The following is a 27,477-nucleotide window of genomic DNA, read 5'->3' on the forward strand; positions in this document are numbered from 1 at the left end:
GTATTATTTAGAACTGATTTGAGTTTAGATGAAGTCTTAATAGAATATGTTCTGTGGCAATCGCTCCGTATCTTAGTGTAGTTGGGAGTGTGCAATTATTTTAGCATGTTGTAAAAGAAGACATCAGTCAAACAGCAGCTTGTAATATGTTCAACTCTAATCTAAAAGCAGTAATTTCACCAGGAATACAAGGTGCTGAATCTTCTCATGTCTCCACTGACACAGCTCTACTGAGATCAAATAAGTTACTCATGATTTTCAGTACAGGCACCTCTATAATCTTGCAAAAATTCTAAGGTTACTCATATCAATAAAAACAAAAGCTCTACTTAATGTCCTTAAAAACCTGTTCCAAATTAAAATCAAAATTATGCTGGGGAATCCTAGACCATAGACTTCAATTAGATATGTTCTAGAAGGCTGCACTTCATCAGAGAGGAAAACTGAGAAATACAAGTTCAGTGCAATGGTATTTTATAAGTCTAACTTCAAGACTGTTCAAAAATATTTTAAAACACTGGGTGAACAGTTTACCTAATGTTTTAAGCACAGTTTAATTGTATGGCAAGCTAATAGGAAAGAATTTCTAAAAAAGTCTGATTCATCTGAAGCAAAATGCTTATGCAAAAGATCTGCCTATATTTGGAAGCCTTTTGCTATTTTTTTTCTTCTTGGTTTTTGTCTTCCCTATAGATAAGATAGTGATCTAAAACATATACCAATAGAAATGTTTTTTATAGAAAACTATGCTGTCAAAATCATATATGAATATAAAATCGCAAAAGCCATTTTATTCCATAAGCACAGTCTTCAGAAAGGACAATTTTTTGCCTACTTTTTTCTGATATAATTGTAGCAGTTGTCAGTCAGAGAAAAAAAATACATATTTTTAATATATTTCCCTATTTCCCTAGCAAAAAACACCTAATCAAACCTTGTGATTCAATTATTAAATAAATCTATTCTTAGAGTTGTATTTTCTTTAAATCCCTCTCTTTCCCTGAAACTAGGACACTTAGAGTGGCGAAGCTGGTTTCATAAACACTAAGGTCTTGTTATTTCTTTCCATCTATTTAAGGTGGATGTCAGAAAAGGGTAAAATCCATTTCTGTTTGGGCTGAAGAGAAAACCAGTATTTAATGACCCCAGCTGGTTTCCTAACGATTGTACATCCAGTGATTTAAAGGTTCTCCTGTGGGCATTTGTCACCTGTTCCACACAGTGACCAATAATTAGAGCAAAGTGAGACATGGAATGGCCAAGATTTTTAGCAGGTGCAAATTAGCAGCCGTCAAGCTGCCTTGCATTCAGAAGGAATATGACCTGAAGCAACTGGCCACATATTTCAGTGCTCCCAGGGTAAAACCAACTTGCAGTTGTCTGCTGCAGAAAATGCCCAAGAATGTGTAATGCAGTAGATGATGTCTGCTGTTCTCAGAAAGAACAGAATCAGCACCTTTGAAATTGCCATTACCAAAATGCATTAAGCACGCCAGAGAAAAGGAAAGGTGCCACATTTGTGTTGTTTCCAAAATATTGATACTTGGAAACTTATCTCCGTTGTAAAGTGTCTTTCAATGGGTGGCTACTGCGGACCGAGGGCCGTGCCCAGCACTGCTGTGAAGAGAAGCCAGGGCTGGGCTCCCTGTCCACAACCAGCTGGCAATGGAGGGCTCCCAAACAGGAGATGCTCCCAGAGATGGCAGTAATAAAACAAAAATTTAAAAAGAAGGATTGGCAGATTGCTGCTTGTCCCAAACCTAGACATGTTTTCACAGCAAAAAGCACTTGCCAGGAGGTAGGTGGGGCCTTCTGGCAAGTTTTAAAGCCTTGTTTATTAACTGTGCTTGAGCGGAAAGCATTCCCCCAAACCGGGAGAGAGGGGGAACCTCCCAGCGATGTTACTGTAAGTGGAGGAAAGAAAGAGCAACCGATTTGACTATGTAAGAAATAGAAGAGTCTTCTAAAACTGTTGTTGGCAGAGAATAGTTGAGATGACCTAACACAGACAACTGAGCAAAACAGAGCTGCCAACTCCAGTAATCTGAAAAAAAAAGGCAAAACAAAAAAACAAACCTGGAATAATCAAACTTAACTGTGCACAAATTCTAAGGAGAAGAAAGTCAGGAAGATGTGGTGTTACTGTGGTTTTCTAAAGGGCTATCTAAAGATGAACGATCAAAGCATAAACTACATTTATATAAAAAAGGTAAAATATAAAGTAAGCGTCAGAGCCTAGTTAAAGTGGGCAGAAAAGGAGAACTATTTCTGAAACTCAAACCACAAAAGATCAGCTAATGTGCAGAAAAAAAACATTTCCCTTGGCATCTTGGCTTGTAAGTAACGTAAAAGTTAGATTTTGTTTGTGATTTAGACAAGTGTGAAAAAATCTGTGGATTAATGAAATCTGCAGAGACCAAACTGGAGATATTGGTGGTATGAGTAAGCAAGCAGAGACATGAGGAGGAAAATAGTATTCAGGGGACTGAACCACGTAGGCTCTGTTCGCCACTCACTCTCACCAATTTTTGCTGATGTCACTCCACAGATTTTGGAGATTAATCATGATTTCCACAGCAAACCAGGGGGAAAGCTGAATACTGAATGAGTGTAAAATGCAGATAGTGCTAAAACTGAAAGAGAACAAAAAAGCAAATGTGGAAAACAAACTGAGCATATGCTTGGAGTGCACCGTGCCTGGGGAAAAACAAGCCAATATCAAATTTTGTGCTGCATGCGGAGAGGCATTCTTTATTGAAATGGGGAAATAATGTTTTGCATGTTTCTGCTTTCTCTCTAGGAAGGCTGCACTCAGAAGTGGGCAAKCTGTCCCAGGGCCCTCATCAGAGAGCGCTATGGGCAAGGAGAAGAAGTTCTCAGAAGAACGAGAGCGAGCTGCTGTGCTCGGGGGGATGATGCATCCAGAAGAATGAGAGAGGTAAATGTGCATCCTGGGGCTGACACGGGACTAGACTGCACTGAAAAGCTGCTCGTGTTTGAGGGCGGCGCAGCAGGGAGAAAGGAAACCTTTAAGGTTTTAGCAGGAAGGTTATTCAAAACATGCCGTCCAGGTGGAGCATGAGGAAAATTACCCTTATCAGGAGATACACAGGACTGTGAACAGGTTCTGAATGAAGCAGTGGAAGGCTGACTTCAGGCATTCCTGCTAGATTTGTATCAGTGGCCACTGAGCACCACTCATCTGGTGGCCAAACAGGGCACTGATCAGACCACTCGGGGCACATGGAGATCAGCTTTCTGTGAAGATGAATTGTCCATGTTCAGTGTGTCTCCTCTTTAGGAAGACTACCTTCCTTTTATGATCCAAAGGAATGAAATGTCTTGTTATCTTATACCCGTAAAGATTCATTTTTATTGAAATGCCTAGATACCATCTTTAAACTTGTGGCTCTGAAAGGCCATTCTTAGCTATTACTGCTTTAACTCTGAGATAGTAAGAGAAAACTTAATTAGATTTATGTGCAAAGTGCACTAAACACAAAGTTTAGTAGATTCTTCCAGTAGAAGAATACGGTCACTTGAGCTGCATGTAGAGGAAGGAAAATCTGCACGAGAACTTGCAAAACTGCTTCCAYGTCCTGTTTACTGAGCAAGCTCCTGAGAGATTCCAGACGACAGCAGAGGATTGTGCCTGTGTGGTTTCTTCAAATCAAAAAAAAAAAAAAAAAAAAAAAAAAAAAAAAATTCAAAGTGCTTCCCAAAATGTTATGTGCTATGTGCACATGCCCAGAAAAGCAATTATTGGGTAGCAGTGTGGGGTAGCAGCTGCTTGGCACATCAAGGGGGTTTGCATGTGTACTGGAAAGAGGTGAATGAGGGGGCTGGAGTAAGCAGAGTGGCTTTAAGCATTCAGGTAAGCTGTGGCGAATGTAAGAGGTTGCATCTAGCAACCACTTCACTGCACTGGAAAACATTCTGAGAGTAAAGCAGCATACAGGAACAGAGTAGATATTAAAAGCAAAGCATGATTCTCAAGTGCAGTATAAATTGTGTTGACAAGGCTTGCCTACGTATTTGCAAAGAAACTCAGAAATATGTAATTATAAATATCAACGGCTCCGTGATCAGTCAGGTTACAGGTCTTGAACCTAAACCTAAATACAAGGGTTGTCTGCTGGTTAAGTCTGGTGGCAGAAGGAGCTTTCTGAGGTGTTTTTTTGGTCACTGGGTGAGCTCCATTGCCAGTGCTGACCCTATGAGAGTGAACTCCGGGTCCCATAACATCTGTGTATCCCGTCAAACTTCCAGCCTGGTGCTTCTGCAGCTCAGTTGTTTTCCACCTTTCCAGTTCAACCTGTAATAAGTATGTTTCCTGCCGAAGCGTCAAGAACACATTTCCCTCCAATGTGCAAACTTAATTTTGAATAGCTAGAGATGGATATTGCTGTCCAACACTATAAGCCCTAATTGTGTGGGAGAACAAATTTGTTTTTCTGACCACTCATCTTTGACAGACTCATTATTTTGTCATAAAGCAACCGAAATGATATTTTTGGCAGTTACGTAAGGTGTGGGAAGCGTTGTGGAGCGCGCAGGGAACCGCTCTGTCGCAGTGGGAGAAGGAGCCCTGGGCAGCCTGTGTTTCTCACAGATTCTATTTACATATAGACAGCTGACATTAAAATGCTGTAAATATCACTAAAGTCATTGCTAATAGTGTGCTGATTCACGCGCGGGCGAGCGCCAACCAGCCGACTGGAGGTCACATAAGGGGATCATTTATGTTGAAGAGATCATTCACGAGCAGGAAAGACAAGAGAAGCTCGTTGATACATTTTTAACGACTAGCCATATGTTCCTCACTGAGATCCGTTTTTGGATCATTCTAGGTCATCGGCAAAGTTTTTAAAAGAAAACAAAACACTTGAAAGCTGCCCCAGGAGCCTGCCCAGCGGCTCCTCGCCTGGCCCTCCGCATGGGGCACCCTCCTGCAGCCGGGCAGTGCCAGCAGGGGCAGCCAGCCGAGTCACAACTTGAGAAGCAGCTAGAGAGGTAAGTGCAAAATTCTTCCACCATTCAACCTGAAAATACTCAGTTATCTACRTCTGGTTTCCCCTTAAATCCAACAAGCAGAGCACCTTTCGACAGAGGCTCACTCAGCACAGGAACCTCCCGTGTCCCTGGGTTTTATTATTCATTGAATCATAGGAATGTCCATGTTGTATCATGGAAAATGACACCCAAATCTCCAGCCCCCCTTTGGAGGGATGAAAACAAGTAAAAAGGCACTATTGCAGAAAAATAATCTGACTGCTGGGCAGGTGATATTGATAAATTAGCTAGCAGGAAGACCACTGCAGTCTTGACCACCAGTGCTCATGCAGTGGCTGGGCTAAGAGGGTCAAAACAACTAAGGAGATTTGGCAATTGGAAAAGGAGGTGGTTTGCTGGCTGCAAGGAGGTTGGCTTAGCAAATGCTCCATCTTAATTGAAGCAGAAAAGTCAACTTGGATTTTAATGCATTATTTTTTTTGAGGTACATGAATCTCAGGTCCATACTTGGTGTAAGGAATCCAAGCCCAAAAGTGCATTACATCATTTTCCAGAAATTATGAGTGAGATCCTTGGRGTCTGCTTGTAAAATATAGGCAGCTTTTAAAGAACCACAGTGAAAGTAAAGAAATGTGTGTCTCATTTCATTTATTTATTTTTGGAAATGCATTTGGTCATCATTTTTCCATGCCCCTTTCCTCAAATTCACCTAATACATCATAATCTCCCCTTCAAAGTAAGATGCTTTGGTGGAATGGGGCTACCTCAATAATGAAGGATAAAAAAATCAATAATAACAAATATAATTTTATATAGGTAGATATATTGTTCTTTAATTTGCAAAGCAAGGGCTAACATTGGATCAGGTTTTTAAGCTTCTTAAATCTGTAAGTAGCTTTGTGGCTGGGAAAGAAGTTTAACCTGTGCTAAGTAATCCTACAGCACCTCAGTGCCTGCGAAATTTGCAGAAGCCTCTTCAGCTTCACTGTGTAGTTTTCATTGCTAGATTTGGGAGGAAATTGAATTAGATTCCCACAGGCAGTATGGAAAATTGGGGAAAATAACTTCTTATTCTCCCTCAGCTGAAAATATTATGTCTAGTGAGGAACAACATTGCCCAGCCCTAGAGAGCATGTTTGCTTTCCTCACTCCTGGCCTACTTTCAAGCAGTTTGGGCAGCTTGAAATTAAAAAAAGAAAACAAGGGCCAAAAGGGCAGCATATTGCACTTCCCCATAAGAGTGAGGACTTGTAGGACTCATGCAGGAAATAAAACACACAGAGTTACCACTACCTGACTCAAGCCTGCCCAACAATATGGGGGCACAAATGATGCATTTAAATGTTAGCATCTTGCTATAATTTATTTGGCACACACAATAAGGAGCATTTCTATAAATTCTGGCTGTTTAAATGGCAAAGCAGATGCTGGTCAGTGTGAACAAGTGCTACACAATCGCTTCTGATCRATCTGCATCTCAGCCCGTATCTGATTTGTACCTTAGCTGATAGGTATGTCCTGCCTTTCGCTCACAAAAGCTGAGTTCAACAACAGTCCTATTTTTTAGCCCTCAGTCCTATTTTTTCAAGCCTTTAATGAAGCAAATCTGTTCATTCTAATCCTGGTAAGTAAGCTCAAGGAAACATACTTGCTTTTCTGAAACGTTTGAGATTCATGGTTCACAGTCATATAATTTTATACAGTACAGAGCAATCTAGGTATTATCATTTGAGTTTACAACTATTATAAATTTAAGAGTTCACGCAGAAAAAAACAAATGTGCAGAAAAACAAAATCAGAAGTGGTATTTCTAAAAGCCTTTGAATAGCAGATGTATCATCAAGTGCTATTTTTAATTCGAAGGCTTCAAAAGGTGCATTTTGCTGTCAGAACTGAAGAACGTGCTGTAAAAGGCAATGAGATGTCACTGAATACTATCTTTCAGGCATTAAAAAGGGGATTTCCCAATGTATTACAGAGTTTATCTGCTCAAGAAGAGCAGATATCTGCAATGAAGAACAAAGATTGCAGTGAAATTCTCAACTTTATCATTTCCTTTTTCCTTTGTGTACTTTTATTTCTGAAAGAAGGAAATCTTTTGTCAATATGCTAGCATTTGCTTTTAATCCTCTGCTTTGAGGGGTTTATATCTGGCATTAAATTCAGCATACAAGGTATTGGCCTGAGAGAGACCCACAATCCCATGGAAATTGTCTTTCATGATTGTAAATTATCATGGGCAAGTGCAAAAAAATAGTAGTTGGCCAATTCAAATACTAAATTAAAATAAAAAAAACTCTAGTTCTATTAGAGAATGACTTCTTTTAAGATGTTTACTTTTCTGTCACCCACCAAATTGTAAATGTCCCTGAAATTAGTTTCCTCGATAACATTATTCAAAACCAAATGGAGAGAGGCAACTGAAAATTTTGTCAGGCTAAAACAACAACACTAGACCCTCAACAGAAAAGAAGAAGAGGCAGCAACCTCTTAAACTTCCTTAAAACACTTCAGTATCTAATACATCTAAGCTTTGCAAACTGTTCCAAGTAGCATGCTAGATTTAAAAAAAAAAAAAGAAAGAGAGAGAGAGAGAGAGAGAGACTTCCTACATCAGTCTCTTAGGTCTGCAATAAATGGTTTTAAAACAAGCCACCTATGCTTGTCTAAGAGAACAGTTAATCCAGAGTCATTTCAGTTTAGCACATTATAAGTTCCTACTGTTCACCTTAAATTGTCTGGGTCCAGCTAGCCAACAGAAATGGCCAAATTAATTTCCTAGTTTTTATTTCACATTCTCTTGTAAATAATTTCAGGAGCAGGTTTAAGATGTCTGTTTCTTGAAAAAAAAAATGCAATTTAGGAAGGCAAGTTGGGGAATATTTAAGATGTATTTGAAGAACTCCAATTTGAATGGAGTAAGAAAATTCTCCAGTGGTAGAACAGAAATTATATTCCTATATCTTTTCAGATTCTGAGTCTTTATTTTTCTATGAAGTTTATCATTGAAGTATCTCAATATTAAATATGAAATTAATTTGCCTGGAAATAGCTGGTTTTAGACATGATGGAGGATGAACTTCTTTCCCCTTCCCAAATACCCATTTGTGCTTTTTGCTCAGAGATATTAATTTTCATAGAAACGTGTCAATAAGAGAGGGTGGCTCTAAAATCCGCTAGCCCTTGCCAGCAACATGTTCCACAAATAATTTCACCCGTGAATACAGTTTGCCAGATTCTTAACCAACGCAAATCTGTCTGGCTCCATTAGAATCAATGGAATTATATTAGTTCACGCTGTCTGAGATGTGGCCTAATTTGTCTCCACCTTCTACCCATATCATCCAGGCTTGGTGGCTGTATTTTTAGAGACACCTTCAAGATCATGGCACGTAAGGGGCTCAGCATTTGAATGGCAGGCCTGAGATCTAGAAGGAGAAGGGATGGAAAGGGAGTCASTGGAGGATAAGGAGCCCAGGTGTGAAGTGCTTGTGGGAAGGCAGGTGGAGGCACTGACCATTTCAGTTCAACCTTTAACTTCTGAAATGGGAAATTTTAATGATCTCCCTGAAGGATGCCAAAGTTGGGGACTTACATGTCATGTCACTCAGTCAGGCCTCTCTCTGAGAGGAAGCAAAGTCTCTTATTAAGATGAATAGACAGTTTCTTCCACTGCTGCCAACTAATMATTTAAAACTAATGATTAATTTGGTAGGAACTCGTACTACTGCTGAAARAGAAAGCAGTGGCCATAAAYGCTGAATACTTCAGTGTTGCATTTTTCCTTCTCTCTCCTCCTTTCTCATTGGAATCGCCTCTTCTAAGTTGCTATATTTCAAACAATAATCTCTTGTACGCAGGGTGGGAAATGTGTTTGCTGCAGAGCAGCTACAGTGCTTAAACATTACATGTCTCAAAAGTGTCTTATTTGGTTTGTTCTCAATATCAAAAATAATTGGGACAAGATAAAAAATACAGTGAATACTGGATTCCTCAAATGCCCACTGTCATGGGTCATGCTGGAGAATGATTATTGGGACAAAAACACAGCTCTGTCTCTACCAGCTGGAAAAACGTAATGAGCCCAGAGTATCTTTTCATTACCTGTCTGATACTGCAAAAATTCAGGCGTGCTGCCTGAGACTTGACTACTTTTCTTTGTCACCACAGAGCAATGATTTTTTAAGGCTTTGTTGTTCTTTTGCTACTGTCTGATGTTCTGCTTTGCCACCTTAGTCTGCCATCCACCTGTTGCAGAACAAGTGATCGAGCACACACACCRAGAGCGATCCTACCCTCGTGCCCATTCTAACCACTGCAACAGAGGGGTGCTGCTCTCGCATAACACTTGTTGAGGTTTGTGTCACAACCTGCTGGATCCTTAAGAATGTGAGGAATCTTAAGATTCTTAACAACAAGTTGCACAATAATATTGGATGAAAAATGCATTATATTGGTACCAAAGTTTATAGCTAGCTTATAAACTTGTGAAGCAAATGAGATTTGCTTTGAGATTCAATGTTCCTCCCTTTTTCTCTTTTAGTCTGAAACAAATCTGAAGAAGAGATTTGAATTTCCTGGCACTGGGTTAATGCCCTTTTAACTTTTTTATCAAACCATTTTGGGGGTTTTAATTTAATTAATACTGGTCTTGCGCTGTTCAGCAGCAATCCCAGGAAAGCTGCTCTAAGATGCCGGTGCTTCCAGCAAACTCCCTGTGTGTACCTGTAAGCAACRCTGTACTGCATTAGCTGCCAGCCAGTATCCTGCACAGCACTGAAAAGGAACAACTTGTTGTGTGGGAGGTCTCAAATTGTGGAGATTAAATTACCATCCAAGTGGACACGATTACACAGAACCTTTCAAAAATGTTACTTAACTCTCTGCAATGGGATTTATTTTTGCTCTCATGCAGAGATACCCCAATTGAGCTGTTGTACACTTGTGTTAGCTGCTGATGTTGGCTTGAACAGTCGTGTCTTGGCTTTCAGCAGGAGTCATGGTGTAGCAGCTACCACGTCACAGTGGGGAGCAGAGCGTTTTTGTGAACCACCACGGGAACAGCGTTCCTGCTACAGGAGGAACAAGCCAGGTTAATCAGGTACTCATTCCTATGCCTTCTTAAGGGCTCTAATGGGGAAAAGTAGCATGAAAATATCCAYGGTAGCCATGGTGTGTTCAGACTTCCACACGAGGGAAAGGAGCACCACGAGGCAGTGCAGCTGTGACTCTTGGCAATACGTATTTGGGCACTTTGATCCATATGGAGGAACCGGAAGTGACTCCAGCTGCCCTGTGTGCACATCGGGCAAGATCCTTGCGGTTCCCTGTCCTGTTTGCCCTCCGACAGGCATCTGGTGGGACCAAATTTGCTTTTAAGCACTTTATGTCTGAAGGAGAGAGGCTTTCACATGCCAAACAACACCCAGAGGAGAATCCACTTCCCTTTTAAAACAAAAACAGAGAAGCCAGGGGGTGTGTTTCTAAGAAGAAAATGAGTCAGCATTCAGGGAAAAGCAAATGTGAAGCAGAATCATTTGCTTCGGTTGACTAAGGCTGTTGGAGGAAGGAAAGTTCCGACAGCAAGCACTTGATTCAGTGGCAAGCACTCGATGGCAAGCACTCGATTCAGTGAAATTCAGGTGCTTCCCATGAATGCCTCTGTGTGGCCAGTCTGGGCAGGCACCCATAGGGACGGAGAGAGATGGGCACTGCGTGCCAGGAAAGCCGAGCACGCATGCGCAGGCAGCACCAAGGCTTCAAACAGTTGCCTGGGGGACCCTACTTGCCTCTCTTGGGAAGCAACTAGAAAAAGTAAAACTTTTCTTCAAAGAGAAAAGGAAAATGAATATATATATATATTTAATATATTTGGCCATCTTTTACTTCAGGTATACCAGGAAAAAACAAATGTAGAAAGAACACAGTACGTGTAATAAATACAGTAATGCACAACCTGAAAGTCCCTGAAAAGCCTAGGACTGAACATTTACAGAAGGAATGTGCTTCAAAATCACATTTCTCTTCTTTGGGGGTGGAGGTAAATAAAAATTCGTAAAAATACTTCTTAATTTCCATGCAGTGTAGCTATGAGATGTCTAGGCATTGACGACACACTCAAGGAGAGCTTTGGGGATAACTGAAGGCCTACAGGAAATGTAAATCATTTAGTTCTCTTTTGGGAATCTGACTGCAGACTCTACAACTGCTGGCATGTGACTTTGTGGCCTATGCTCTGAATAGATCATTTAAAATGATAAATATTTGAATTATTTTTGAATTATAAATATACAGTCTAGCCTAGTACTAAGACTTGCTTCTTAAAACTGGCTTAATATTCTCCTCATAGGCATCCAGTTTGTGCCTTATCGGTGCAGAGCCCTGGCTGCTGCCTCTCTGAAGGATGCCTCTGTGCCCAGGTGAGTCGTTACTTTGGTTCTGATGTTTTCTGGAGATACAGTATGTCTGATTTCCAGAATGGTTAGGACTTGGCTCCATCTGAAACAATTGGGAATTTGCGTATTATTATTACTGAAGTAGACACTCCACATGCACTTTAGAAGCCATGGACCGTTTTTTCCTTTTTCTCTTTTACATTCATTTAGATTGGAGGGCATAATTTGAAAGAGAAAAGTGACAAAACTGAACAGAACATTTCTTATTGTTTATCACACTAGCCTCGATTTTATAACTTCTAAATTCCATACAATATAAGCTCCTTGTCACAGTATAATTCCCCCTGGAATTATTATGATAAGAATTATTTGCCAGTAGAGCTGTGTGAATAATTGATTTTTCAGTTCACTGCCTGAATTGAAAAAAAGCTGGAGGAGAATCATTTGTGCCAAATGAAATATGTAGTTTTATTTTCAGGTTTTAAATCCCTTTTTAGAAATTATTTTTGACAATTTTTTGAACAAAAACATGTCCAACAGAAAAATCATGCCTTTTTTGAGGTTTCAAAAAATTACTCAAGAATGTGGGTTGAGTTCTGCACATACTTCCAGCCATCCCTGACAGAAGTTTCTCTTTTGTGAATAATTTACACTCCAAAAATCCTTACGCTTTCTGCTGCTGAGGAAAAGAAAGCTAGATGAAAAGTGAATAGTTTGTGGCTGTGTGTTGTGTTTGGAGTATGCCAAGAGCAACCTCGCAGCCTGTAAGCAACTTAGTGAAAAAGGAACTACTGGGTCATCTTAGCTCTAGCCCTGTTGCTATAGCTAATTTTAAACCCTCCAGGAAATGAAGTTCTCACTTTATCTCACTTTCACCTTTTACTTTTGACTTGGGAAAAGAGCTATTTTGCTTACTGTATTTCAACAGCTGGCTTTGCATAGTAAAAAGTTTCTTTCTCAAAAKAGCGAATGATTACTGTTTAATTAGACACTATTGGTTGTAAACCATGAGCCATGGAACTACCACCATGAACACCAACCAGTTTCCCCCTAGTATCAAAGGAAAGGTCTGGCACTGGGTTTAATACTTGCCCTAACCCCAAATTTGTATGTGACTCTGAACAAGAGACTTTGGGTAAGTTGTGTTCTGTGCCAGGGGCTGCTGATACTGCTTTGATATGGTTCTATAAGCTGAAGGACCCCTGCTTTCAACCCAAAGCCTTAAGATTCAGACTAAAGTCCAACTAAACCAATAATGATCTCTTTTAGCCTTCAAGCATTCAGGAACATTTATTATTCATATTTGTTTTAATAAATACTGGGCAAATCAAAGAATTTTCAGAAGAAGCCTGGAGCTGAACTGTGCTGTCCACTGAGGTGTTGTGGACGTGCTTTTGGTGCCTATGAAGAGAGACGTGCAGGGATGTTGAGTCTGATCCAGTGACTATAATATTCCATGTACTAGAAGAACTAAACAACTTCATTTATATTTTAAATGTTTCAGATCAGTACTTCCCTTCTTCTATGGCCCCCACCCGGAAACCACTTTAACTGAAAATTTAAGGAATAGATTGTGGATTATGAATAATTTAAGGTTGTCATAGGGGAAAGCATCTTGTGAAATACTGATGACAAAACCAATCAGTATATGTTTATACTGTTATATATATGTTTATACTGCAATAATAACCTTTGCAATCGTGCCTAACCTTGCTATTTCCCTCCCCCTCTTCAAAATCCTGTAAAAACTTTTCCATTTCTTCCAAAATGTCATGCAGGCTTCCCTCAGCCTCCAACTCCAGAGGAAATGCAGAGGCTGTTTCTGTTCTCAAAGAAAATTAGAGCCACCTTGGAAATAAAATAACAAATTTAAGTACAAATAAGTACAATTCACACCTTTCTGACCAATCCTAGGCAGCTAACAGATATCTGCTAATACTGCAGGGATGTCCAGTGTGTTGCGAGGAGTAGGTCCATGAAGCCTGACCATGGCCCGTATCGCACGTGGGGCAGAGGTGATCGGCAGGTGAGYGACACAGTAGCTCCTAGAGCAAAGACGGCTCTTCAAAACAAACTTTTTAAAAATTTGTTTGTTTTTCTGAGTTCTTCCAGAGAGTTGCCAGCCAGCTAAAGGAAGAGGGACTTGTCCTGTAGACCTGACAGGTAAGAACAATGGCATGGGATGACCCTAACAAGAACTCTTGTGTGACACAGAGACTTTATTCTTAATGAGGTTGGGCATAATTATCAGAAACCTCTTGAACTTATTGGGAGGTACTTCCATAAGCCAAGTTTGGGGGCTGAAGGAGTTGATATGTGCAGCTGATGTGCTTTAATGCTGGTGTCTCTCTCCCAAACACTGTAAGAGTTGCACAGGCAGAAGACACAGACCCGCTGGGATTTAGGATGGTGCCCATAGCAGTCATGGCCTCCTATCCCCACAGTCACTGCTCTCAGTCTCTGCTCATCTGCCCCTCTATCTTCTCAGCATCTCCTCCTACTGCCCTACACAAGCCAGGAGAGCATTACACAACACCCGTATAGGACCCTAAGACCTTGTTAAAGCTCTGCTTGCCTTTCCCATTGGGAAGAAAACCTCAAGAGAGAAAAGGTTAGAATGTTTTGGATTTTATGATAAAAACAGACTTATATGCTATTTAGAAAATTGGCTAAACCAAATGACTTAATGGTCATATAATCAAATCACATAGAGAACAAGCTCCTGGTAGCTGTCCMTATTTCTGGTAACAAGGTTTGACTGTATATTTAAGGATGCAACACTTGCATTCCATCTCTTCCATAACATTCCTGTGTTCTCTGTCAATATTTACCCCTTCAGTGATAATCTTTGGGTTTTCAGGTGCCAAAAAAAGCAGATTTGGACCAAGCAGACTCGGACAACACCCTTGACAAGAGCCCCATCGCTGAGACATGTGGCACCTGCAGCCCTTGGCTGCTGCCTCTGTGTCTCTTGGCACGAAGTCTCACCCGTTCCTCAGGGCCGTTCCTTCCCTGCTCTAACGCTGCCTCATGGAGTCAGAGCAGCTGAATTGCTGTGAAAATGTGCCAAGCCTAGGAGGATATTAAAGGGTAAGTATTTTTGTTTCACGTGTTGGAAGGAGGCTCTTAAATGTTTTATTAAATGTTTTATTAAATGGTTAAATGTTTAACTATTAAACTACGTTTTAATAGTTGCAATAGTTACAATTGGTATGGCAGCAAGATTTGCCCAGCTCTCAAAAAAGGCCTCTGTCCTGTTACTGTATATACTCAGTCCATTGGGAATCATGGGATCTTCGCCCAGGAGTGAGCCCCTTCATGGCTTACCTAATATCTGCATAATAAATATGTGGTATGATAAAAACCAGTGTGTGTGGGGGGGGCGGGGAGGGGGGAGAGAGAGAGAGAGAAGGGTTATTTTCCCCCAAAAAGCAGCATTCAAAGCTATTTTGGGGTGATTTCACTTCATGTCAAATGCCACCTGGCCAGCCCCCCGTTGCCGGTGGGCAGCAGGGAACTGCCAGCCCTGCACTAGCTGTGCGTTGCTGGTCACGTTCCCTGGGTGCCCAGGCAGTCAAGGACATGACACTGGAAATACACAGRTCACCTACAGCTCAGGTGAAGACACAGAACCCTTGGTCACTTTGGTGCTAACCCTATGCTAAATGTCTCCTGTTTAAAGCATATATATTTTATAAAGCCCTAAAAACATATAAACTGCAAAATTCATTTTAAGATGCCAATTCTAAACCCCGAGTTACTTGTCAGTTTTAGGATGAAGACAGGTCATGTGCATGACAGGATTCACCTAGGCGAGGATCACCAAGCTGAGGGTTACATCTAAGTGAAGATAAGCTYGTATGAAGGTAAAATAATATGAGTAAGGCCTTAAAAATCCACATGATCTGGTTTGGGTGTGTAAGAACTTTTCTGTGCTCAAAATCCTTTTATTTTGACATATCTGCAGTAGAGGACAAATAGAAAGTAATTTTGCTTCTCCCTATTCCCTTCTATTTCTATGTCTTTAGCCTCTGTCCTGAAAATAAGCAAATAGAAAGGGATGTCAAAATCTCTTTTTGAGCACTAGCTTGTACGTTGAATTCAGCGCTGTCAGTAGCTCAGTATTAGCGGCTAGAGGCACTCAGCTGGTTTGATATTTAGCAGCGTGCCAGTTTGTGGGGCCCAAGCTTCCCATCTTTTAGATCTTTCCTGCGTTTTCCCCCCTGCCCTGGGGATGGCAGACGGGCACTTCCCACRGACAGGAGCGAGTAAACACCTCAGTGGCTCCTCGTTGTTTTGCTGTCCCCCTGGAAGAATTATGTCAGGAGCGTTCAAAGGGAAGGAGACGCGGCTCCATAAACGCAGTATATTCTGGGAAGCCTGTTAAATGATAAGCCGTTTTCTGCACTGACAGAGAATAATAGGTTTAGTTTTTCATTGTGAATTGAGATGTTCTGTCCTTCCCCTCTCCTCTGCTTCTCATTTTTTTGCCTCTTGTGTGAAGGTTTCTGCTCCCACTAGCAGAGAAACGAGAGGCTCCCGGCAGGGTGGGAAGGAGGAGGGATTCCCAGAGGGGGCAKCCGGGCAGCAGCCAGGCCCCTTCGTGCCTTGCGGACCCGCTCCCTGTCCCGCTGCTCCCAGCTCCTGCCTGCTCTTCCCAGCAGTGCAGGAGACCGGAGAGCTCTCTGAGGAGCACTGGGGGATGCAGGGTGGCTTTTTGCAATATYTTTTTCAAACCTATTCCTGATTGTGCTTGCAAGGCAAAAGGGTTTAGCAGTTGCTGTTCTAAGTGAGGCAAAACTGGCCCGCAGGTCACTAAATAAACAGAGAAGAGCTAGAGGCAATTAAAATGTAACAAGGCCATCAAAATACAGCCAAGGCAAGTAAGATATCAACAACCACCTTCCTCCTCAGCCCTGAAATAAAAAAAAAGATGGAGAGCACCTGGGCACCAAGGCATTGGTGTCACAGGGAGTGCTGCAGTGTGCACCAAAGCAGCTCTGTTGGGCAGTGAATTCACCGTTCCCCGTCCTGCACAAAAGCATCAGCAAGGTCGAGGCTTCCACCTGGGTTTGCTTGGCCTGGCTGGGCCTCTCTGAAGAGGCCTAAGCTAAAGCAGTGCAGAAGTCTTAACAGATGAAAAACATTAAAAGGAACAGGCTTCTTGGGTGGACATGGGTGTACACCATCTCAAGGTCTAAAGTCTTACAACACTAGAGAGTTAAACAGGACTATGAACAAGATTCCTTATAGCAAATATAAAAATCAGAAGCAATAAAAGGTCCTGCTACTGTTTGGCTCTAGTAGCTTGAGCTGGGAGCACGGAGCGCGTCGGGCGGGCTTGTGGCAGCCCTCCCCAGCCCTCCCGGCAGCGATGGGTGATCTCCAGCACTCGTGGCGCTCCGGGTTCTTGGATGCAAGGCTCTCTTTAGCCGTGTCTACTGTAATACATTATCCCTCAGCAAAGTGCCAGCGATCCATCACTTACAAAATAAGGTCGTTCCTGGAAAAGGGCCTGGCAGCAGGGGTTAGGGAAGAGCGAGAGTTTAATTATATTTGTGCAAGGGAAGATGTCCTGAGCAGAATGGGCAGCCTGGTTATTTATTGGCTGTTCAAAAGCTCTCACCACTGTTGTGAGGAAAGATCAGGCGTGGAGATACGGCGGCTCGCGTTGCTGCTACAGACGCCAGCCTTGAAGTCAAGTTCATGCTGGAGAACAAAATTACCCCTTACAGTAAGTGGTTTAGATGCAAAAATGAAAAGGGTAAGAGACATATTAGTAATGCTGGCATTAGCGGAGGCAGCTGTTTTTAGGTATCTGGTATTTCAGGGATGTGAGTTTAGCATCGTTATTAGAAGTACAGCTTACTGTATCCCCCTGCAAACTTTCCAACAGCGAGCAGATGGCTACCCTATTACCAACCATTTGCATTTAACATATTGTAATGATTTATATACCACATGTCACCAAGCAAAGGGAAAACAGTCAGTGGCAACTAATTAGCCGAGTGTGAAGATGCGAAGCTCAACGTATGTATCCTTATTGTAACCAAATTTTATCCTTTTGGTTGTTAGTAGGTTCTAATGTGCAGTGGAACAGCAACACTGGCCTCAGTTAGACGTGAACCGTGATGTCCCTCCGTCACCGAGGTTGGTACCAGGGCTCCTGTTGTGTGTGGTTTATCAATGATGGGAGAGAGGACAGATTCACAGTCCCGTGTGCCCCTCTGTAAGGTCTCTCTCCAAGGAATTTGTAAATCTTAATATTATATTCTATGAAAATAGAAATGAAATGAAAATGAAATGAAAGGTTTTAGAAAAAAGGTTAGACTGTTGTTCAGCCCAGATGTCCCATCAGTGCTTAACTGAGACTCTTTGCTGAGCCCTCTGCACTGTGGCCCTCTGCTATTGAAGTAGCAATAACGATGACTTCCTTTATGTATGTTCAGCAGTGCTGATGAGGCCCGTTAACAGCAGCCATGCGCTCAGGAGGAATAGAAAGGAGGGGCTCTCRGGGACCCCACGAAACAATTCACGTGAGTGACACCGTTAGGATTTGACCTGTATTATTTCACGTTTCCGTTTCCTCAGTGGGGGACTTCGCAGCTCCGTCCCTGGCTTCCCCTGAAGCTGCTTCACATCTGCCTAACCCCATCTCAGGGTCACAGCATCTCCAGACTATGAGGTTTGGCTTTTTCTGTGCGTTTGAGGGGCTGTCATGGGCTTTAATGTTAACCTGAAGGGCACCCTGCTGCCAGGAACCATTTGGATCCGTGAGGCGGGAGAGCTTTAAGCTTATTTCACTGTTTGCATTAACTCTGAACTCTTTGGAAATAAAAAGCTTAACGGAAAGAAAGTTTCTGCCAAATAGGGAAATCACTGAATTTATTCAAAAAAGTCTCTTTGGATGACTTTTGAGCATATGTTGTACTCCAAAGGCACAGAGCAAGAAAATTTCTYATTTCTTTCATCAGGATTTTCATCTCTACTTCTTTAATGTTCAGGGACAAAATGAATTATACTACAAAAATGTATGGTTCCTCTCCTCAAACACATAGATCCTGCAAGATACTGAGTGTCCTTGAAAGACAGCTGAGGGAGATCAGTAAGGAAATACTTGACATCTTGCAAAATAGACAAAAAATAAAAGAATGAGCAAATGCTAATGAGCTATGGTGACTAGTGAAGCTCACTAGTGATTTAAATCCATGAACTTCAAACATGGATAGTAGAAACTGCAGACCTAGTCAGCCTTCCAGGACAYTGGGAGACTGAGGACAGTTTGACTGAGATGCTTGATGGGACTTCTGGGACCAGGAAGCAGGTGGAAATTTATTATTTGACTGTGGGCACGACTAAACCTGCCCTGAATAAATGGTTGGAGACTCCAATGTGTGGATGAACACAGTAGCTGTCTAATTCTTTCAATTCCTGGTGATTCTAGATGTGTTTACAGAAAATGAAAGGCGRTTTTCTATAGTGACATACTACAGGAGATGCATTAAAAAAGCTAATTGCACTTGGGAGTTAAAGATAAATTGATATGCCCATAAATACCTAYGTTTCCTTTGCTTTCCTGATCTCTAATGAAGTTTATAATTTAATTGGAGAAATTACCAGATCCTCTCAGACACTAGTGAAACTCTCAAAGGRGAACAAGCCGCTTATGCAAGTGTTTTTGTAAAGCAAAGTGTATTCAAATAGTGTAAATATATACTTGGAAATAAGTAAAAAAAAMCCCAAAGGTTCTCAGTTGCCCACATAAAAGCCTGAAGTTCTCAGAGCCGTAAAGCTGTAAAAAGRGTGGTGGTCTGGTCTGAAGTTGAACATTAATGAAAATATTTCTATYGCAATTAAAATGAAAACACTTCCATATATTACCATTCCAAAGGGAAAACTTCTGCTTTTGGGTAAGTTGCAGAGGGACACTGCTACAATGTTGTTAACTGTATGCCACATGGGACTTAATTAATTAATCCCTCAGTAGAATGRATCAGTAGAATAAAGAGGAGGAGGCAATCTGGTTGGTGTTCACCTAGCCTGTAGCTTGTGTACGTGCCCTGAAGTTTGGAGCACATATTGTGGTTTCAGCAGGGCAGATCTGCTCCTTTTAAGTAAAGGCCTCTCAATACTTCCAAAATTGTGAGGTCTTATCAATACTGAATATCAATATAGAGTCACAGCTGACTGTATACACAGCTGACTATAAGACAACCTCCTCAAACAATAAAGTAGCAAATACACTTTTCCTGAGAGCAATGCACTCAGCTTCTGAGATGGATTAAATTTAGAACAGATAATGTGAGTGAGAAACTGTTAAAACTGAGGATATTTTTCACTTATGTAATGCAAGTTAGAGGTTTCTGTTACTGCTGGAATTGCAACTATAGCTGAGACGGGTCAGAAAACCCTGGAGCTTAAGTACAGAAGCTTCAAGGCGTGAAAGAGTATAAAAATAAATTCCAAAGGGCTTAATAACATATTGTACTGAAGCTAGATATTCTGGTGTCAAAAGGAAACCATTGACTCTTAGATCAAAACTAATCACCAAACGGCAATAAGACCCTTTGTTTTAGCCAGAAAGTTATTCTGCAGCCCACTGGGGTAATCATCTCCCCTGTCATCCTGAGTTACAGCTACTTTGCAGTTTGTAAATGGGCAAGCCATCTACAATACAACAGTTAAACCAAAACTCTTTTGCAATGAATGTAGTTAAACCTTCAGTAGCCTCATCCAGAATCTACTAGGGACCTTTTGCTTGACTTCAAAGGGATTATTATCAGCATTTTTGCATTTGAAGTTGAAATTCAATCTTTGAACTTCTACAAAAATAAGTAAATGGAGAGAGCTGTACCTCGCAGCTCTGTTGTCAGGATCACCCTTTAAATTGAATCAAACATATTCAGAACCCATACAAAGTCCATCTCTAAAGCCCTGAAATAAAGAAATCTTCCTGATTCTCTACGCAGACCACCCTCTGATTCTCTCTGCTACAAGAAGAGATGATGAGGAAAAAATGTCTTTTCTTAGTCTCCATCCCAGAAGACTTTATTTATGTGTTAGTCGACCTTTCTAGCTGTTAGGACCATCTTGCTTCAGCAGTTAATTAACACAAGTGCCATAATTTAATACAGTTAATGCTACTTGATGCCCTTTAATGTACCTTCCATTAGTGATATTATTGTAGTATTACCCCGTAAATTAAAAYGAGATCAAGACTAAGAGGGGCTCTCTTTAATTAAGGTACTGGCACACTACATTGTCCATTATTCACCAGAAAAAAATGGCCCTGATTTAGTGGAACAGACCRTGGGCCAGTCAGAATTAGTTCATGTGGATTATTAGCTTTCTTGAATAATGTGAGTGCGATGGGGTTGCTGAAATTGCTAACAGCCATGTTTCCTTTTCTTTTCCCCCACTATCTTAGTAAACACGCAATGAAAGAGGTAAATTGATGAATGAACAAGTGGTAATGGAAGAGGTAAAGTGTTCGTCAAGAGCGTGCAGGTTTTTATCTCTAATGCAACATGCATCAGGCCTAGTTCATAGCCAAATGCAAGGGGATGACAAAGCAAAAATATTAAAAGGGAAAATCTYCTCTTTAATTCATTATGAATTATTAAACCCATACCCCAGGTTCTGGTATATTAAATATGGTACCTTTAAGGTAGGTATTTTTCATTCTCATTKAACTTAAGGTAAAATATAAAACAATTTATATGATATGCTGCCTTAAAAATATACTCTTATGAGCTTTGGAGATTTTAACTATRTTAAAACTAGATGTTATTTTTGAAGCTAAAGAAATAGCTTTAAATTGCTAGCATCACTCATCCACCACATACTGAGCACCTTGGTGACCTCTTTTTGTACTTCGTCCTCATGGAACTAGCTTTACTAAATGCGTATAAATGTTTTGACTTCAAAAGCCAGAATATCACCCATTATTATGCAAAACAATTATGATAACAATTCCCAGGTATCAGCCTGGATTGACATGCAAGGGCTGGAAAGTTCAGCTGAATCGGAAACACCAGCATAAAACAGTTTGCAGCCTCCGCTCCCCTCTGTCGAGTTTCCACCTACTTATTTTTCAGGGAATGCCAGAGAACTGGCCATAACGCTCAGGTAGAGAGGCTTCGGGGTGAACCCTGTTGCTTCATAACCCCTAATACAGGTTTATATTTTTCAGTAGATTATGTCACAGCAATTTGATTCTAATTCAATTGTATGAATTGAACTTTGCACCATGGATGCACAGGCAGCCATGGAAGAAGTAGAAAATGGCAAGCTTAAGTCACCAAAGGAGTAATTAAAAATGCAGCTTTTTCATTGTTTTAAATAATGACCTTCTCTAATTTACCCACTCACGTGCCGGCACAAATAAAACCTAATGTGGCCTTCCAGGACACATTAGGTTTTATTTATGTACTCCCCCCAAAAACTCCCATTGCACTGATCCTGTAGTTCATCCAGAAGAAAGAAATGAGACTTTTTTCCTTTTTTTTTTTTTTTAATGAGCTGGCACCCAAGATATGTGTAATGGGTATCACCCCTCCTGCTCTAGGTCATCAGTCAATTATTAGTTTGAGTTGGGAAGATTTCCCAATAGGAATGTCATTGTGCAGTTATTTTTTGGGGACTGTGACACCTGATACTCGCCACTGCTTGCTGCAGAGGGACTATTTATTTTAAGTGCAGTTCAGTAATATATATTCTTATATTCAAGCRAGTCCTATGCTCTCCAGATCACTGCTGTATTTTTCCCTTTTCCTGCAGCTTTACTGCATTTCAGAGCCCGTTAAAGTACAAGGAACAGGCTCTAATCTCTGTGGCTTTCTTTGTTCATCTACGACTCATCCTGTGGAAGGGTTCCACACAAGGGCTGTTGTATCGGTTACATATCACATTAAAGCCCTGAAGAAAGTCAAATGATAAAACAGAATCTCTCCTTTTAGTTAACTAGCATCAGGCTCCAACTGCATGAAAACAAAAAAATCGAAAAGCAAGGGGCACAAACCTGGGGAATTGTGCTCGAGCAAGAAGCCGCGAGCATGGTTGAGCATGAGAAGAGGTTGCCCATGGTGTCTTCATCCTTGGAGATGCTCAACCCTGGCTGGACGTCGCTCTGGGCAGCCTGATCTAGCTGACCCTGCTTGAATAGTGTATTGGACCAGGACCTGCAGGGCTGTCTTCTACCCCTCAGCTATTCTCAACCCCTCAAACTATGGACTTTGGGAAAATAAAACCAAAGGCCCTGGGAAGTGTCCTAGTGCTGAGGTGAATTCCTGAGCCAAGGTATGAAAGTCCTAATCTCTTGAGAGCTCAGGTGCTTCCTAGAGCTAGTGACCTAGAAATTAGTGACACTGAGTCAGAAACSTCTGGTATTTTCAGAACCTGATTTGAACAGAGCCATATTTGTGGTGAACACACTTCTGTAGAGACTTTGCCATGTTTGGGGAAATAAACGGGTTTGACCAACCTCTAAAAACAAACATATACGTGTGCTCCTCAGGGTGTGTATTCTCTTACCTTCCATATACCCTTATGTCTGAAATTGCATAAAAGTAGCGTGCCAGGTGCTGCTCATCTACATATATTTCTCCAGTTGCTGGCCTAAGTAATCGTATCCTCAGGTCAGTGATGGTAAAGAAATCTCTTAACTTCTTGGTTGTGTCAAGCTGGCCATACAGAGAAGCCATATTATGAAGTCGAGGTCCAGCAAAGAAAGCAAATCTGTCTTTGATTTCAAAGTGGATTATTTTACTGTTTGTCATGTACCCAGTAGAGTATTCTTCTGTGCAAATGATTTCTAGGACCGTGTGCTGTGATAAATCCCTCACTGATTTTGGATCCATGTGGAAAGCATCTAAGCAGTCTGTGGCATAATACTGGTAGGGCTGCCATGTTCGCCCATAGTCCAGGGATTTCTCCAGGATCATTTGGTCCGGACGGCCGGATTCGAACGTGATAACTATGTTATCAGTCAGCTCAATGGTTTTGTTCCAGGAGAGAGTAATATTAACGTGAAGAGGCTTTGGATAATCCTTCCAAGTTGTGGACTGCCAAAACGTGGAGGGGTGCCTGCCTTCGAGATCGAACATCAGCTCTGGAGGGTGAGCCAGTTCTTGGGTACTTGCATCACATTCATTATTGCACATGTAGGGGTTCCCCTAGAAAAGAGCAAAACAGGGTTACAAGGAGCACCGTATGGGCAACTACAACACGTAAAGATGTTTTGTCTTTGGCCCATAAGAATTGCTTCTTTTTCTTTAGGAGTGAAACCAAGAAATAAAAATATGAATGCTTGCAAGGAATACCTTTATTTTAGCCCAATGTATCCTATGCATTTTGTTTTTAATATTATCCCCCCACATACGCCGAGCACCTTTGCTTCTGTAATATAAGTATTTTTCTTCTTACGTTTTAAAGGAAGTGTTCATCTACCCTGAATGAGTTTGACCGATAAGCTAGTCAAAAGGCCAGGACAAATGAGCGAGTGCCTAAGAGCTCAATAACTCTGACTCTTCTTAGAGAGAAGCAGCAGGCAAAGAGATTTTCTTTTTAAAACAAGAACATTCCTCRAGAGCTCACTCATTTTTAGGCCAAGTGTTTTGGAGTTAGCAATGCAGCCCCAACGTACTCCGCATGAAACGAGCCCCAATGCAGCTCCATGCTTGCTTTTCCTTATAAATTCCTCAAATCTATCATGCTTAACTGCATTCCCAGCACAGCAATGCCTCCCCTTAAAACATTTACACTCGTCACCGAAAGCCATTAGAAATATAGTGCACTACAAGCTCTGGGGTTTGATTCAGACATCTGCCATCTTATTACAGGGCAGCAAAGTACTCAGGAAAGACTTTTCGCCAGGCACTGGCTCCAATTTATCAGGACAAGATAATCCAGCACTTGATTAGGTGGGAGATGTCGGCAGCTGCAGCTGGAACGCTGCCGAGGTGGCTGCGGATCTCAACTGTGGCTTGAGTTAAAAACAGCAACAAAAAAGGCTTGCCAATAATGCACAGCTTTTACTGCTACTTGTCCTCCGTAGCAAGGTGAAAGTGAATTATTCTCCTCTTGGCCTTTGGATGCATTAACTTGCACACTACCATCTCTTGTGTCTTCACAAAGGCTATTTTGTCTGCAGACCGGGGATATCTTGCAGCAGTTGCCAAGATATCAGACTCCGTAGGCTGCACTGAATCACATCTATCTAATTTAGGATTTCAACAGTACGGTTCTGCTTGGCCATTGTTCTTTCTGTATTTGCTTCAGAGGACAGTCTTCCACTGTGTGATAAATACTGGCTGCGGCAGAAACAATGTCTTTTATTTCGTTGGTGGTCAGCGCTGCTGGGCCACATGGTGCCCAGTCCACACGTAGGGAGGGTGAACGTGGGCACAGTCAGTGCGGCTGCTGCTGACATCAGCCGGAGTTCCTCTCCCCTACACCGATGGCAGGACAGGAATGATAATGCACTATTTTTTTCTTTTCTTGTAATTGCAAATCTCTGCACCTCAGGGCAATGAAGATACCTGGCCAAACCCGATACGTGAAATGAGTTTCAGACATGAGTGTCTTTCTCGGTCACTGCTCTGCTCCTTGACGCACTCCCATGAAATTCAAGCATGAGACTTAAGCATTCACTCCGGCCTCCCCAGAGGCAACTTTGTCTTACCTAGGCACAGAAATACTTATTTCTTGCTCTCTCTCTGTTTCCCATTAATACAGCTGAATCTGAAAACTGACAACAGTTCAGTGGGGCTCCAGGTAAAAAGTTACTATTTGAAAGGGTTATTTGAAAAGCAGAACACCACTTGTTAAACTGACAGACCCTAAACAGGCAGCTGTAACTGGAAATATTCTGTAAATTGCATCTGTAATAAGTTTCCTTGATTTCAGACTCATGGTAATTATTTCTACACCTCCCTTAGACTAGAACAGAGAAAAGGAAATAAAAAAATATATAGGTCCAAGCAGGACAGATAAACCACTGGCTTTTTTAATACTTGAAGCTCAGTTTGATATACCAGACATAAATGCAAGGATCTTCTACTTGCTTAGGCATTTCATCTACCCTGGGGAGGGTGTACATGTTGTAAAATCTGTAAAGTTTTACACACTTTCACTATATATAAATATGGCTTTTGCAAAACTGTTCAGTGTTACATAACGCTTTCCTGACATCTACTAGAAAAATCTGGTCACCTCCGTGCCTGTCAACACGGAGCTGTCTCCACACCTGCCCTGCATCTACTGCTGTCATCTTCTGACAAAAGCTGCTTCCTTCTGAGGTTACAGATATCAAAACACCAAATAAARGTTCCTGGGTAGCAAGGCGTGTGCATCAAGCAGCGCTCGCGGGTGGCTCTGGTTTCCCACCGCGCAAGCAGGGAGTTCGTTGTGACTCTTCACATTAAGGCTAAAGCTGCTCTCATCCACGCAGCCCTGCGTGCGGGTGGGTGCGTGCTTTACAACCTAGGGTGGGTAACCCAGAACGAGTTGTTTCTTTCTGTGTATAAGAGTTGATCCCCGTGGCCTTTTTTCCCCCTCTGCTTTTGTTTCTAACAAAAGCTATGATTCTAACAGTCACTCCGTATTACAACTCTGGGAATTTTAATGAAACACAAGCGCAGCAAGACCGTGGCTGCAATAAAAGTATCTCCTTCTAGATTCACAGAATTCACAGATTCACAGAATATTTAAGGTTGGAAGGGACCTCTACAGATCATCTAGTCCAACCTTCCTGCTCAAGCAGGCACACCTAGAGCAYGTGGCACAGGGTGGCATCCAGGCGGGTTTTGAAGACCTCCAGAGAAGGAGACTCCACAACCTCCCTGGGCAGCCTGTTCCACTGCTCTGTCACCCTAACAGTAAAGAAGTTGCTCCTCACCTGGAGACGGAACTTCWTGTGTTTCAGCTTGTGGCCATTACCCCTCGTCCTATCRCTGGCCACCAGTGAGAACAGCYTGTCCCCTTCCTCCCTGCATTCTCCCTTCCTGAACWTATACATATTAATCAKATCCCCTCTGAGCCKTCTCTTCTCCAGAGAAAACAGGCCCAGCTCACTCAGCCTCTCTTCATACGAGAGATGTTCCATTCCCTTAATCATCCTAGTTGCCCTCCTCTGGACCCTCTCGAGAAGCTCCACGTCCTTCCTATACTGGGGTGCCCAGAACTGCACACAGTACTCCAGGTGCGGCCTCCCCAGAGCTGAGAGGAGGGGCAGAATCACCTCCCTTGACCTGCTGGCAACACTCCTCCTGATGCAGGCCAGGATCCCATTAGCCTTCTTGGCCACGAGGGCACACTGCTCACTCATGGTTAACTTAGTGTCAACCAGGACTCCCAGGTCCCTCTCCGTGGAGATGCTCTCCAGCAGATCAACCCCTAATCTGTACTGATGCCTGGGGTTATTCCTCCCCAGGTGCAGGACCTTACACCTGTCCTTATTGAACCTCATGAGGTTCCTCTCTGCCCAACTCTCCAGCCTGTCCAGGTCCCTCTGGATGGCAGCCACTCCACCCAGCTTGGTGTCATCCGCAAACTTGCTCAGGGTGCATTCCGTGCCCTCGTCCAGGTCATTGATAAACAAGTTGAACAGCACTGGGCCCAGTACTGACCCCTGGGGGACACCACTGGCCACAGGCCTCCAGCTGGACTSGGCCCCATTTATGACCACCCTCTGAGCTCTGATACTTTTATTAAGTATAAAGTAGATACTTTTATTAAGTATAAAGTAGAAAAAAGAAAAATCATCTGTGTGAAATGCATATTTTAGAGGGAAATTAGTATTGATAACTCAATAAATAAATGTCCTGAAATAGAACATGGAGAGCCATTCTATGGCAGAATTCCCTTTTGCTTGTGGCCATGTCAGGCACTGACATGGTTGTGAAGTGTTTAATGTGAACGCTGCTTCAGAGGCAGAGTCAGGTCCCCGTTTCCTCTATGAGCAATATTGAAAGTGCTTCTTATTCACTTTAAGTGCCATTTAGGTGGTAAGTCATACTTGAAGTGGTCTTACCCTAGCGATGTCCCTTASTGCACATTAGCATGAAAATAA

At 42.0% G+C, this 27,477-nt stretch overlaps 1 protein-coding gene across 6 annotated transcripts in view; it reads right to left on the reverse strand.

The window, feature by feature from the left end:
• NTNG1 (netrin G1) overlaps window positions 1–27,477 on the reverse strand; it is a 125,630-nt gene that overhangs the window by 49,429 nt on the left and 48,724 nt on the right. For all 6 annotated transcript variants that reach the window (XM_026043862.1, XM_026043857.1, XM_026043858.1 and 3 more), the window contains exon 3: window positions 22,941–23,581. In XM_026043862.1, the coding sequence (XP_025899647.1) occupies window positions 22,941–23,581 (641 nt within the window). The remainder of the gene's footprint in view (window positions 1–22,940; window positions 23,582–27,477) is intronic.

This window comes from Nothoprocta perdicaria, unplaced genomic scaffold, assembly GCF_003342845.1.
Source record: "Nothoprocta perdicaria isolate Ctin4 unplaced genomic scaffold, notPer1 scaffold_34, whole genome shotgun sequence".
NCBI classification, from domain to species: Eukaryota; Metazoa; Chordata; class Aves; order Tinamiformes; family Tinamidae; genus Nothoprocta; species Nothoprocta perdicaria.